Source organism: Choristoneura fumiferana, chromosome 7 (genome assembly GCF_025370935.1).
Source record: "Choristoneura fumiferana chromosome 7, NRCan_CFum_1, whole genome shotgun sequence".
In the NCBI taxonomy this organism is placed as follows: domain Eukaryota; kingdom Metazoa; phylum Arthropoda; class Insecta; order Lepidoptera; family Tortricidae; genus Choristoneura; species Choristoneura fumiferana.
The window spans coordinates 17,588,755-17,604,006 of record NC_133478.1 but is presented as its reverse complement, the minus strand read 5'-3'; the positions used below and the strand labels follow the sequence as shown (position 1 = coordinate 17,604,006).

Genomic DNA, 15,252 nt, shown 5'->3' with positions numbered 1-15,252 from the left:
ACCAGTAACTTAATAGACCACAGAATAATTTATTTTCCCAATAATTCGGGTAACAGTGTAGCAGCTGGCAACACAATTCGTCACGCACACTAGCATCCTTGCAAATTGTCTGACACCGTTCTTACGCACACTACAATATTGAGTTGCCGCATTCACGAACGTTTTGTTTTTAGTTAGGGCGGTATCTAGTCGAGCGAGCGCGCGAGACCAATCATTCATCTAAGAGGATGACTTATCTTCAAAAACTTCCTGTGATATCTGGTTTTTTAACACTCCAAAGAAAAGGACAAAGATTTTAGTATAAAGAATTGCTTTAGAATATAGGTAGGTACCTACAAGATGGAGCGACGACCTGGTTAAGATCGCGGGATCGCGGTGGATGCGAAAAGCACAAGACCGGTCTGAGTGGAGAGTCTTGGGGAAGGCCTATGTCCAGCAGTGGACGTTTTTCGGCTGACATGGTGATGATGATGATGATTGTAGATAAACCAGTGCCACAGCCAGTGCATAAGAAATAAAAGGTAGGTACTAAAAAATATTAATTTGCACTGTTGCTGTTCAACCTCACAGTTGAAATGAAAAGTAAAAAAGTATAACTTCGGCCAGCAGTTCAGATAAAATGGCACGTTTTATGCACTCCATTTACAATCGACTAATTGTTCCTCTTTCGTCTAACCTGTTTTTTTACGTCGTCTGTTTTTTTTTTCATTGATGTAGGCGATGTAGCAACATCAAAAAATATAATGAACGCATCAATAAAAAATTTGGCATAGACAAAAAACAATTCCTGGTAAAAAAAAGTAAAGAATTCCATTCCATTCCATTCATATTCATTCATTCACTCAATTTCCCTGTGACGTCCGTAGTTCTCAGTGACGTAAATCGCATTTTCTTTCAAGTTTCAGTTTTAACACCAACACTGTGAAATCTGGCTTAGCTTTATTTATTCGACTGCTAATGTAGCCATTTACTTCAAACAAAATGTATACTAAGTTAAAGACGACAATTTTATGATCATACAAAAAACCGCGAAAAACAGTAAGCAATGGATATAAGCGACAGTCCAAGTGATTATGATGACGGTGGCGATATTCCTATCTGGCAGGAGCCTCGTCGGGAGCCCCTGGGTGCTCCTAAGGAGACTCTTTGCGATGAGACGCCTGAGCAAATATCTGGGGACCGATTGCATGCTTTGGAAGAGGAACAGGAAATTCTGTCGTCATCTGTATTTTCATTGACTTCGCATCTCGCGCAAGTGGAGTTTCGCCTACGACAAATATTGAAAGCGGCGCCTGAAGAAAAGGATGCTATGTTAAAGGAACTGGAGGAGTTTACGTCGAGAGGAGTGCCTGATGTCAGAGCGTCACCACAAGGCAGTGCTGGTGAATCGAGCTGTGCAGAGTGCGGGGAGCTTGAGGGTAAAATTCGTCGACAAAGAGCTAAACAGTCGCATTTCATTGAGAGGTTGAAGACACAGCTCAAGGAACTGGAAAGGTACTTACATAGAATTTAAACTCTTTTTTCAATGAAGTGAGAATAATTAAGTATATCCCCATTTGAGAAAAAAATATTGCACAGACAAAGGTTCATCATTTGTGAGCCTATTGTGCTGCATTTTGATCTACTGACTGGGGTCAGTATTTTAAATAAATTAATTTAAATGAGGCGGTTAATAATTATAAATTCATTAGACATGGTTTTATACACAGAGACTCAGTCTCTGGGCAGGGCAGCGCATTTAATGTGGATTTCTTTGGCTACCCATGAGGCTGTTTTTTTTTTTTTAACAAAGCGTGCATGCCACAATATGATCCCAAATTGTCAAAAACTGCTGGTGTACTTAAGCCTCCTTAAAATGTTAGACAAAAATTATCACTAGACATAGTTTTAATTTTACCTATAACTTTTTTTGTTAAATCTAATAACAATATTATTAAATTGTTATGTAAACTATGTAAACATATTATGTTTACATTGTCAGATGTATGTAAACTTTATAATGTTTTTTACAGGTTTGCTGCTGATCCTCAAGCCAGTGACAAGCAGCACAGGACTTTAATAGACCATTTAAGACTAGAGATTGACCGCAGCCTGGAGGAGGGATGTCACCAACCACTCAGCGCCGATGAACTGAGGCATCAAATCAACTGCGCTGTAAGGCAATATGCTGATAAACAACTCTCCAAAGAAGAGATCATCTCCAAACTACAAGCACATATCGAAGACATGCAGAAGTTCATAAAACTAATGAAAACTGAAGATCTAAAAGAAAACTCAAAATCTAAAACGACAGACACAAAAACTACAAAATCATCCAACTCCTTTGACAAAACTTTCAGTAAAAACAAGTCAAATGATGATTTAAGAACCGAAACCATTAATTTAATGAGAAAAGCAAGTACTTTAATACAAATATTCACTGTATCACAGTTTGGTTGTTCACCAAACACAAGTCGTCGGGCTGAGAAACGATCTTCAAGTATTGTGACACATTGGGGCAATCTCAGAGCTAAGTTAGAAATGTCAGTGGATGCTGTACTACATCTTGTTTCCCGGAACAGACCAAACCATGCCATAATTGATACTTACGATAGTGAATCAGAAGAAGGTGGAGTTGTGATCAATGATATTCCGTTGACAACTGCAGTTAGGAGACATTTGGCTGTCAACATCCGTGACCTTCTCCAGCATGGTTTGATCGGACCAGAATCTAATTCTCTTGTTCCCATCATAGGATGTTTTCCTGTCCGGAGATCATCCTCAAATGCTACACATATCTGGGAGTTAATTTTACGATACTATGAAATCAATGAAGGGGACAGATTCAATTCAACACCTGCTCGAAAACTGAGCCAGAGTTTCAACTTAGATATTGTAGGTGGCAATGCAATATCTAACAAGCAGAGTTTATTGAGCGCTATCGGCAGTATTATTGCCTCCCACACACCTTATAAAAGGAGTTATGATGCACATTTTAAAGCATTTGTTTGCGCCGCACTGAATTCCCACAAGCTTGTTCTATGGCTCAATATTATGCTTAAATGCAGATCGTTGGTTGATGCCTACTACTCTTCCACTAGTTATGTTGTGAACACTGGTTTTCAAGATGCACTGCAGAGCCTCGATCGCCTGACCTCGTATAACTTCGACTTGCCTGTTGATCTTGCCGTGAAGCAGTTCCAAAATATCAAAGATGTATTTATGTAAATTATTTATGTTTAAGAGTAATTTTATACATAATCAATCAGTAAGGCCTTTGCAATGTGTACTTAGCCTAATTTTAAAATTATTTCTAGTCACTTTTAGTCACAAAATGTACAAGCAAATTCTTATTAGATTTAGAGGTGTTTGCCACTGATAGTTTCTTCAAATAAATGATTATTTCTTTAGTGGTAAGTCTTAGAAAACACTGATCTGTTTGTGCTCTCTATTATTAAACGGTACAGATTCTTGATTCCAATATCTAAGTATGAAATAATATTAGTCTATAGTAAATCAGTACATTCCAGTATTGTGATATAAAATGGTATTTTATGTAAACTGTTCCTCTGCAGATTGCAGAGCCGTACCAAAGATTTATCAAAATGATTGTTCGGGATGACTGTGTGACTTGAAAATGACACTGAATACTTATATAGCTAAATATAAAGGTAGCTGAAGCATCATTTGTTTATTTTATTCACTAGCTTTGACCTGTCCCGTTGTCTAATCATCATCTTGGAAGTCAAATTTGCCCTAGAGTTTCCAGTGATCAGATTTACGCGAAAACTTAGTCAATACAATCTGGCTGGTAGTGAAAAATTTTGGTGGTCCCGAGCCACCATCGCAGGTTTATTGGAAGAAACATACAGTCTATAGGTACATATTATGTCGATATGTGGCATACTTCCTCAAAATCAATTCTACGATAATTTAATTAATTTTAACTTTGCATATACCACTTTTTTAATGTCCCTTGCGTATGGAAAGAAGCAAGCACCCATGAAGCTGACATGATCACCTGGAGTGTTCAAAGCCTAAACAAAAACAGGAAAAAAAACGATAATTTCTTCCATCATCAATTAAATTACGCATTATTGTCCTGGTACAGTCCGAGTTAATAAACTTGTGAGCAAAATTTTGATCATAAGTATCTGAACACGACTATAGTTAACGGCGTAGAAGCGTGATAGACATTTTTGCTCACAAGTTTCTGAACTCGACTGTACCTGATTTAGTTTACTCGACTACATACTAGGTTTTTCTTGTGATTATAGTTAGGTACTCAATTTATGATTCATTGGTGTACTTATTCCTTCTAGTATTCCCAAATGGTAAGAATTCGTTTGAAATAACTACCAATTAATACTAATACTACTGTAACTATACCATTATGAGGACATATCGTAGAGTTTACCCGCTCTGCAACATTGAGTTTTAATAAATAGCTATGACATCAAATAAATATACCTAATACTTACTTAGGTACCTATTAACATTCTGTGACTTCAACGTAACATGTTTGGCTCTACATACACAAAACAGTATCATTAAAAACGAAGGGGAAATAGCTCGTCGGATGTAATGTTGATAATACGTGGGCGTTGAATGTCAATAGTAGATTATCGTGGCCTGGAAAGTAGGCAATGCTGGCTGAGTATGAGTATTAAACGGACGAGCTTGCGAGTCCGTTTAACTAATACGAAGCCAGCAATTGCTATTCCAGCCGAGCCTAATATAAAGCTTTTCTCAAAATGGTGAATAATTTTGAAATAGAATAAACTTTTTCTCAAAATATATTGTAAAATTTAATTTTATTCCAATATTTTTCTTATGCTTTCCCGTCTTTTTTCATTAAAAATAAACTGCAGGTGTATTTTTCCACCGAAAACACCACAAGCTATTTCAGACCCAATAGAAAAAGTCCGGAGTTCCAACAAAATATCTGATACCGGCCATTAGACTTGGCTGTATGTATACGACTTGTGCCAATATTGCATGGCCTTTTTAACTTAAAAAAAAAATGTGACTGATTGCAGGCGCGCTAATTCATTATTGTCGAGCTAGCGCGCCTGCAATCGTTTTAACTTTTTAATTTTTCGCTGACCATAAACTATGCACTTCACCTTCTGATATGTAAACAATAATGTCAACTTTTACGGTCATTTTTGAGAAAAGGTTATTTATCACTGTCTACCTATTCCACAGCAGGGAGGCTGGTCCAAGGAGAATGACGGAAACCTTATAATTTTATCATAATATCGGCCGTAGGTCGTCCTCTGCTGGACATAGGCCTCCCACATAAACCTCCAGTCGCTTCGATCGGCACCGTAACCCTACGGCTATAACCAGGTTATCCATCTCCTTGGTAAATGTCCTACGCTGCGTTTTGCCTTATAATTTACTAGCTCTTATTTCTCAGTTTACTAAATGTTTGTTAGGAACATCTTGCAAGTCCGACTTGGCTTAATTGAAAAAAAAAAATATTACGTCATATGATTTAAGCTCTTCTGTTTGGGATGAACTCTGGTTGATTTCGAAACGCGTCAGTAGTGTGGTGGTGATTATAGTTAGGTTTGTGTGTTCTTACGGTGGGGGAGCTGCATAAACACACATTTAATTTTGTTGCATAGACATGACATGCATTGTCAAGTTGCGTTAGTTCGCTGACGCTGTACAGTCAACTATAAAAATATTGTAACTGTCTAAGTGCCAAACAGGGACTGAAGTAGTAAGTGTATAAGCGTTTTACTTTATCACAGGATTTCTCAAACTTATGGCTCCACGTACCCCTGTTAAAGTTTCTAGACGATAGCGAACCCCTACCCCCGCCCCCCCAAAGAAATTAATAAAATTGACTGATGGAGAAACTAAAAATAAAAATACAAAGACTCCAAAAACCAATCTTAATCATCTTGCTAGTCTTGCAGCCTGGTGGTTTTTGGAGTCACGTAAACCTTGTCGCGAACCCCCTACCGTCGAATAGCGAACCCCTAGGGTTCCCGTACCCCACTTTGAGTAACCCTGCTTTATCACAACAGATCCGCTGAACGCTGATCAGATCTTCACGAAGTTTGGCGAGATAGTTTGAAAATTGTGGATGGAGGAGGCCAGGTTTGATCATAGAAAAGGTGAAATTCCTGCGATATAGCCAGCCAGAAATAACTCTTAAGTATACGAAGATACTGTCAATCGCTAGTTGCTACTCTTTCATTCTCCAAGCTAACATATAAATTAGAAACTTGAGTTGAAATAAAACGCAACGTAACTTCCGTTGTAAATATAATTATTTTAAATAATATTAACAGAACACTCCACATAAAATAAACATCTTACAAAACTGGCAATTAAAAGTGGAGACGTTAAAACAGAACATCATAAAAATTTCATTTGCACGACATGCATTAATACAGTAAAAATATTTATAACAAATGTATCTCAAGTTAAGGGGTTACTTAAATGCAAAAAAAAACATTCATTTTCTTTTGTAAACAATACTGAGTCATTCTAGTGGTATCTAAAATAAGATTACAATAGTTTCGTTACTTATCTTTAAGTTGTTGCATTACGCCAGTGACATAAATTTTATTTTTGACTCAAAAATAATATAATAACAAATGGTCAAAATCACACTGCATAGAGTTTTTTTTCAACTTGTCGATCGATTCTCTTACATTATCCCATTAATGGTCATGTGTTGACTGCCTGTTTACTTGGGTCCCAGCATCTGTTCTGGCCTGACCCATTCGTCGAACTGCTGTTCCGTGAGGATGCCCAGTTTGACGGCCGTACCCTTCAGAGTACCACCTTCTTTGTGCGCGGTCTTGGCAATTTGTGCAGCCTGAAAATAAAACAATGTTGTGAGTCATTGTATGCGTAGTTTTACGGCAGCCAAACATTGGTCGAAGTGGCTACAAATATATAGATATGGTTGAAAATCAAGTTTGCGGAACCTGCGTTAATGTCTGCCACAGCAGAGCGCGCCAAAATATCTGACACGTCCTAACGGCTCTAGAATAGGGTTGTCCGCTATTATTTTCGTGTTTTATGTACAAGAAAGTGTTAACAAACACACATACTGGGTCGATGTAGCTATAGGGCTAAGTAAACCACGACGTTGTTTGTGTGATCCATCCGTAACATAGCTAAAAGTATATTTCACACGAAAACACATGCTGAAACATGGATGCACTGAAAAACCAGAAAAATAGACCAGCGCTGGGAATCGAACCCAGGTCCTCGGCAATCCGTGCTGCTTGTTATTCCCCTACACCACCACTGGACAGGAGACTAGACACGAATTTTTCCTATGCTCCAACATTTCAACTTGCTTTTTCTTAAAAAATACAAAAAGACTCCAAAAAGTAATCTTAATAGCTAAAAGTTTTTTTTTTACTTAATTTACAAATTATGGACTGCTCCCCGGTCTGAAATAAAGACAGTACCTTATCGTATCCAATATGGGGGTTGAGAGCGGTGACCAGCATAAGGGATTCGTGCATTATCTTGTCGATCTTCTCCTTGTTAGCCTCGATGCCCACGGCGCAGTTCTTGTTGAACGCCTGGCAGCCGTCGCCTGGAATAGACGAATACAAATCAGAGCTGGTAACTTTAGAGTTTTTTTTATTATAAAAGGGAGGAAAACGAGCAAGCAGGCCATCTGATGGAAAATTATCACCACCGCCTATGAGTTCCAACTACTCACGGAGAGTCATTGGTCCGTTGCCGGCCTTTTAAGTAAGCTCTTTTTTGCAAACAAAATACAATTGACAAACTTTGAGATACATGTACAGTCGAGTTCATAAACTTGTGAGCAAAAGTTTGATCAAAAATATCTGAACACGATTCTATTATTAACGGCGTAGAAGCGTGTTCAGATATTTTTGATCAAATTTTTGCTCACAGGTTTATGAACTCGACTGTACAAAGGCTGAGGGCGGAAGGGTTTCGATGACCGGATAGCCAAGTGGCTAGAGACCCTGATTACTTATGAAGCATTAGGTCCCGGGTTCGATCACCGTTCGGGGCAGACATTTGTATGTATACGAATGTCTGTTCTCGAGTCTTGGATGTTTAATGTGTATTTATCTATAGTATGTTCATCCTTTGTCAAGTATAAGCGGTAGTAGCATTGAGTAGTAGTTGCCGCATTGTACAAGCTCTGCTTTATTTGAAGGCCAATTTGACTAAATTGTCAAATGATATTTTAGTAGATTATTGTCGTGGCCTGGAAGTAGGCAATTGCTGGCTGAGTATGAGTATTAAACGGACGAGCTTGCGAGTCCGTTTAACTAATACGAAGCCAGCAATTGCTATTCCAGCCGAGACTAATATAAAGCTTTTCTCAAAAATGATGAATAATTCTGAAATAGAATAAACTTTTTCTCAAAATATATTATAAAATTTAATTTTATTCCAATATTTTTCTTATGCTTTCCCGCCTTTTTTCATTAAAAATAAACTGCAGGTGTATTTTTCCACCGAAAACACAACAGCTATTTGAGACCCAATAGAAAAAGTCCGGAGTTCCAACAAAATATCTGATACCGGCCATTAGACTTGGCTGTATACGACTTGTGCATGGCCTTTTAACTTAAAAAAAAATGCGACTGATTGCAGGCGCGCTAATTCATTATTGTCGAGCAAGCTAGCGCGCCTGCAATCTGTTTAACTTTTTAATTTTTCGCTGAGCATAAACTATGCACTTCACCTTCTGATATGTAAAGAATAATGTCAACTTTTACGGCCTTTTTGAAAAAAAAAATATATTTACGTTTAGCAAAAACTTGCTATTTTTTTTTAAACAAAAAGTCATTAATGTTGCGTACCTAGGAGCCTGATGGAGCGCAGCACGTTGGAAACCATCATGGGCTTGAAGACGTTGAGCTCGAAGTGTCCGGTGGCGCCGCCCATCGTGCACGCCACGTGGTTGCCCATCACTTGCGCCGCCACCATCGTCAGCGCTTCGCACTGCGTCGGGTTCACCTTGCCTACAAACAGTGTGGTATTGGGCAAACATTAGACGAGCTTTGACCGCGCACTCAAACCTCATTGGCGTCCCACGTTTACTTACAACGGAAAGACAAGTCACAAGAATGAGGGCTGTCGCGTATGAATTCGCCGCTAGAGGCGCTAGTGTAGCGTGAGGTCTCCGAAATATCAAATCTCATAGTTTTTGGGTGAGCTACGCGGGTTTTTTTATAATTAGAACAATTTTGTGAATATTTTGCAATATCTGAAATTAATTATGGCAAATATGCGTTCCGGGGCAATGAATGTCTGTGTTTTGAGACAGCTTTGTCTATTACGGAAACAGTGCGCCATCTAGTGAGACAAAAAACGATAGCCCTCATTCCGATGCAGTGGACGCGCAGCTTTAGATGCCGCTTATCACAACAGAATATTGGTAGTTTTTCTCACCAGGCATGATAGACGATCCGGGCTCGTTCTCAGGCAGCATAAGCTCCCCGAGCCCGCAGCGAGGGCCCGAAGCCAGGAAGCGGATGTCGTTGGCGATCTTCATCAGGGAGCACGCGATCACGTTCAGGGCCCCGGAGACTTCCACCATCGCATCGTGGCAGGCCAGGGCTTCGAACTTGTTGGGGGCGGTCTCGAAGGGGATACCTGGAACGATAGTTTTGTCAGCACACTATTGAGTTTCTTTGGAGGCGTAGAAAAAAAGAATACCAGGCTTATACTTTAGGCAGCTCTGTTCAGTCGCGAGCCATTTTTAACCCTAGGCGCCAAAAGAAGGGTGTTACAACTTTGACGCTTATGTTTGTTCTCTGAGACATCTTAGCTCCCTAACGAATGCACTGATTTCGATTCAGTTTTTGTAGTCCTTGCGGTGGCTTTTAGGTACGTTTCATAAAAATTGCTCCAGCCGTTTTTGAGATATCGAACTTTGAAATTACAACGTTTTAGACTATCGCGGTCATTACTAATTTTATGATTCAAATTCGGGTTTTGTTCCGCGTACCTTAAAAATCCTCCTTATTTGAAATAATAGAATTTGAAATTACACAGTCGGGAATTTTCCAACTTTTTATGTTGGTTAGGTAAGGAAAGGACGACATTTGTTTTATTTTTCAGTAAGCCTTGAGTATTATTTAAGAGAAAAAATCGTGTTTCAATTCATGCATGGCTAGCTTGATTTATTAGCGATCGTGGGCCGTGATTACTTTGTTAGTCTGTCTCACCAGTAAGCTGCGCGATCTCAGCGGCGCACTTCTCCGCGAAGCCGATCCTGGTGTTGAGGCCGGTGCCGACGGCGGTGCCGCCGAGCGCGAGCAGATGCAGCCGCGGGAGCGTCGCGCAGACGCGGTCCACTCCGTACGTGAGTTGCTGCGCGTACGCGCTGAACTCCTGCCCGAGGGTCAGCGGCACGGCGTCCATCAGATGGGTCCTGAGAGTCATTTACCATGTTAGCAAAGGAAAAATGTTTTTGATGCTGTTATGCGTTGGCAGCTTTGGCAGGCCTCTCACTAGGTGGACTGACGAGGGACGACATCCTGAGAGTTGCGGGCTACCGGTGGATGCAAGTGGCGAGTTCTAAGGGGGAGGCCTTTCTTCAGCAGTGGACCTCTCCCGGCTGATGATGATGATACTTTGATGGTATTCCGCTGGAAGTTAACACCTTCTCGGTTCATTTGCCCCCAATGTGGGGTCATGAAGCTTTTATTCAAGAGTCCGTGCTTTCACTGACCCTAAAGAACATGCACACTTGGAAGTGTGACTATGTTAAATCATTTTGCACAGGGACAGTGAATGTGTTAAGCTGGGGCTAGGAATCAAACCCAACCAGTTCTTCATCATTCTGTGGCGCTAGTCCCGGATGGGCAGTATAATATTTTCTACTAGAATGGCCAACTTCATTAGACCCACCCAAGATCCAGTGTTAATCCATCCATGACCACCCTATAATTAGCATTTTAATCTTGGCATGCATTCTTTTCAACCTTGCCACCAATATATAGACCAATAGACATTAACTGGTTGGCCACTCCATACCACCACCACCAAGTTGTACTGAAATGTACATCACGGTCGAGTGTCAAAGTCAAAGCACAGCGAGGGTGTCCCTCAGGGTCACTATTGTAGGTTTGATACGATCAAAAATCGAAATAACTAGAGTCCTGCCTTTCAAACACTCACCTGCCAATCTTGATAATCTTGTCAAACTCTTTAGACTTAGCAGCGAGGGTATCCCTCAAGGTCACCAGACCGGGCATGAGTCGATCCCTTAGTTCCATGGCCACGGCGATGTGCATCGCCGTCGGGTAAGTGTCGTTGGAGCTCTGGGATTTATTGACGTGGTCGTTTGGGTGGACGGGTTCCTTGGATCCGAGCTTGCCTCCCAGGATCTGGATGGCGCGGTTGGCGATTACCTGGAAGGGTTTGTTTTATCGTCAGTCAGGAACCATATTAATTAGTAGGCCATATTAGGTATTTATTATTATACAATTATCAGGCAGGCAGTTGCAAGCAACTGATAGATGTATGTATCTAGCTGTTCCATGGCTATTCTTTGTATTGTTAATGTGTTGGTCTAGCCGGTTCTTAAATTGGTTCACATAAGCGATATTACACTTGAAATACACCATGAGCTTTACACGAGGAAACCTGCACCCACCAATTGAAGAAATTGAATGGTGAAGTTCCCAAACAGCACTGGGGCCCGCATGAGAACTGCATTCCAAACCCTTTCAATATGAAAAATGGGAAGTATATAAGCAGAGATGAACTGACGTTACCTCGTTAGTGTTCATGTTGGACTGAGTTCCGGATCCAGTCTGCCAAATGACCAGCGGGAAGTGTCCCTCGCGGTAGAGCTTGCCTGAAATAACGTCATCGCACGCCTGGCAAATGGCGTCCGCTGAAAAAAAGAGAGGAAATGTTTAACTGCTTGGAGAATCATAGAAAGTTACACGAATTAGTTCTGTAGCGGCAGGCAGGTGGTAGGATCTTGTGCAAGGTCCGCCCGGATTGCTACCACCATCTTGCTCGCTAATCCTGCCGTGAAGCAGCAGTGCTTGGACTGTTGTGTTTCGGCGTGGAGAGTAAGACAGCCGGTGAAATTACTGGCACGTGAGGTATCCCATCTTAGGCCTCTAGGTTGGCAACGCGTCTGCAATACCCCTGGTGTTGCAGTTGTTTATTGGCGGTGGTGATCTCTTACGATCAGGAGACCCACTTGCTCGTTTGCCATCCAGTCGAATAAAAAAATATATATACAGGGGTGTTTATCTATCGCGTCAAAGGCGGTAAAGACTATTCTAAGGGTCTCTCGGTTAAACGTTGAAGAAGTAGGTAACCGACAAACATTTACTTTCGCATTTATAATATTAGTGATGAGAACAGGCTTGTCACCGATACTCGTCACTATGTTGAAAATGCAGATCTGTTCACTCACGAAGGCGCGCCCACCCACAACTAATTATCAATGTGCACGAGTAAACCTCGTACTTTCACGTTGTCTTAGTGTGCGTGACTGACGGTACGCTTGCGACTGAGGACGCGTTCGAGCTACGCACTCATAGACTTGTCGTACGGATACGGATACGTTTAAAGAAATTATAAAATGTGGAGGGGCGCGCTTTCGTGAGTGAACAGATCTGTACTAGTGTCGATGACATTGGGCGACCTTCGTCATCCACATCATATTACATCAAGATAAGATTAATGGGTCATGAGCCAATGATATTTAATCTAAACTACCTATTGTAGTAAAGTTAGCCCTGTTCATACACAAGATTAGTGTAAAGAAAGTTCTTACCAAGTTTTTTCTCGAGTCCAAACTCGACGTTCACCTTAGCCGCAGCCTTCTTCAGAATACCGAAGGCCACAATCACGGGATACTGGAAACAAAAACGAAATCTTAAAATACAAAAAGAATAGTTCACTTGTCGTACCCGAAGACCAGCGCTGGCTCTCTTAGCCTAGCTAGCATTTCGTGTTAGGTACTTACTTACACTGTTTGCCTCGTCTGTCTGTCGTTTCTGTAATTGTCTGTGAGTCACTGCCTCGAATAAATGTTTTTTCTTTCTTTCTCTCTTTATTTATTTCTTTCTTTCACTGACGAATCGAAGACTACCCTTGGACTTAGACCGGCCGGCCTAAATATTCTTTTCTATTGTATGACCAGTAATATTTATTGGGTTTTTGAGGTAAAAACGACGCTAACATACTCTTTGGTATTTGTATTGTTTCACGAAAACAAGATTGGACTTTAATGATATTTGTTTTTTGGTAACAACTATTGTAACTAAAACCACAAACAATCAAAACGAACTAAACTAATTCTATTTCCGATCAGATCACACCGCGACATATCTAAATGTGGTTTTATATTCTGATACAATATCGCGTGTCTGTGGTTGCTATGGTCGATTGCAAATTGTTTTGTTATTTGTTTACATTTAATGTGGGAATATAACTGACCTACCACTGACCTTAGAATTGTCACAAACAAAGTCTGTATTTTTTGCATCACCAACACATATTTGGCGATATGATAATGTTTGAATCCTTTTTTAAGCGATCCATGACTAAGAAAAGGTTGATTTCAACAGTTTTGGAAAAGGATTCATAATTTAAACCCTGATGTTAGTCATTAAGACTTAGTCATATGCATAATATTATGTTATTTAAAATTGACAATTAAGGTGGCCAAATAAGGCAAGGTGAATTTTATTTTGATTATGGTCTTGTGATGAATTTGTATCGAGCCAACAATAAACCGAACGTTTCGGAGCTATACAGCCACTAGGGCGTCCAGTCTCGGAAATATTTTGTTCTCGGGACTGAGACAAGACTTGATCTTCAGTCCCGAGTCTCAAAATTTCGAGAAAAACGACAATGCTTTTAGGTGTCCGAATCTGAAGTCATAGTCGTCGTAGTTGCAGAATAAAGAAGTAAAGCAGTGAAGTGGGGCGGGCTATGGCTTCGCAATTACGAATAAAAAATTTTTTTTAATAAGTTTATGGAATTGTTATGAAAATTATCAGAACACTATTCCTATTAAAAGGATGCATGTCCAAAAAATCAAATTTCGTTAATTAACACTTTCGATTACATAAAATCAATCTATCATATGAACATGGTTTCTGAAAAACTTTAGAAAAATATTCAAAAAACTTACTAAGAAAATTGCAATGTCCAACCATGATATTTCCGAAACAGTATGGGCTTATGAGTGTCAAACAATTGTTCTTATCCCTTTTACTAAGATAAGAACGCATAATCTGTTCTTCTATCTGTTTTTTAATGCTTAGTTAGTGACTTGCAATGCCAATGAATCCGCTGTTGGGTTAGGTACATAAAATATGTAGATGACGAAATACAATTTCTTCCAATGAATCGTCGTTATAAATACTATCATTGTAGTGAAACAATATAATCATCACAGTATAAACCACAGTTTACCTAGCTAATTAAAGTATTTAACGTATAGTGGATTTTTGAGTACTTTGAAAGTTTGGTTTATTATTTTACTTACGTATAGGCATTATAATTGACTGTAAACAAATCACAAGTCCGGTCTTGCTGGACTGAATAAAATAAGTCTCGAAGTCTCGAAAATCACCGAGACTGAACACAGTCTCGGGACCGAAAATGGTTCGAGACTCTCGTAAAACGAGAGTCTCGCATTCCCGGATGGATGGAAAGCCCTAACAGCCACAGACAGACACTTATAATGCTCGTCGTTTTGCGTGGGGGTGTTAAAATTAATTACTAGATGTACTAAGACAAATTAATGCTCTGAACTTTACTGTCCGACAATATTCGCCAGATAAACCCATAAATAAATTACTTGGATTACAATAAATAGGAAAACGATATCACATGACATGATGGATAGTAAAGCCCAATGAACATGTTGCAATGTATTGTCATGTTGTACTGAATAGTAAAATCGATTATAAAGCAGGTAGAAAGTGGGGCATGGTCTATGGCTAGACGCAAGTACAGTGATATACTTAATTGCTATTGCTATAGTTATTTATGTTTGGGAATGAATGTGTTTGTGAAATTTTCACAGCCATGATTGATTAGTAAAATTTCCGGGGTGATATTGAGTCAATATTTATGCTTGTTTGAAGTAAAATTAACGAACATTCAGTAAAAGCTAGGTTGATGTCGGTAATAATTCAGTTAAAAACGATGAGACATTGTTTTACAGTGAGAATGGTGACGGTCTGTAAACTTGCATACATATTTAATTACCAATAACTACTCGAAGGTTCAAACTAATACTGAAACTGAGTCTAGATC

At 39.7% G+C, this 15,252-nt stretch overlaps 2 protein-coding genes across 2 annotated transcripts in view; one reads left to right on the top strand and one right to left on the bottom strand.

The window, feature by feature from the left end:
* Nucleotides 1–852: 852 nt before the first annotated feature.
* Nucleotides 853–3,665, top strand: LOC141429452 (RUN domain-containing protein 1). Its single transcript, XM_074089760.1, has 2 exons — nucleotides 853–1,494; nucleotides 2,013–3,665. The coding sequence occupies exons 1-2, from the start codon at nucleotides 1,046–1,048 to the stop codon at nucleotides 3,205–3,207; spliced, it is 1,644 nt and encodes a 547-aa protein (XP_073945861.1). The 5' UTR covers nucleotides 853–1,045; the 3' UTR covers nucleotides 3,208–3,665.
* Nucleotides 3,666–6,244: 2,579 nt separating this feature from the next.
* LOC141429795 (fumarate hydratase, mitochondrial-like) overlaps nucleotides 6,245–15,252 on the bottom strand; it is a 22,924-nt gene continuing 13,916 nt past the window's right edge. Inside the window, exons 3-10 of the mRNA XM_074090337.1 lie at nucleotides 12,755–12,836; nucleotides 11,733–11,854; nucleotides 11,134–11,366; nucleotides 10,179–10,384; nucleotides 9,400–9,603; nucleotides 8,808–8,969; nucleotides 7,425–7,555; nucleotides 6,245–6,820 (exon numbers count right to left, since the gene is read on the bottom strand). Of these exons, the coding sequence (XP_073946438.1) occupies nucleotides 6,689–6,820; nucleotides 7,425–7,555; nucleotides 8,808–8,969; nucleotides 9,400–9,603; nucleotides 10,179–10,384; nucleotides 11,134–11,366; nucleotides 11,733–11,854; nucleotides 12,755–12,836 (1,272 nt within the window). The 3' untranslated portion in view covers nucleotides 6,245–6,688. The remainder of the gene's footprint in view (nucleotides 6,821–7,424; nucleotides 7,556–8,807; nucleotides 8,970–9,399; nucleotides 9,604–10,178; nucleotides 10,385–11,133; nucleotides 11,367–11,732; nucleotides 11,855–12,754; nucleotides 12,837–15,252) is intronic.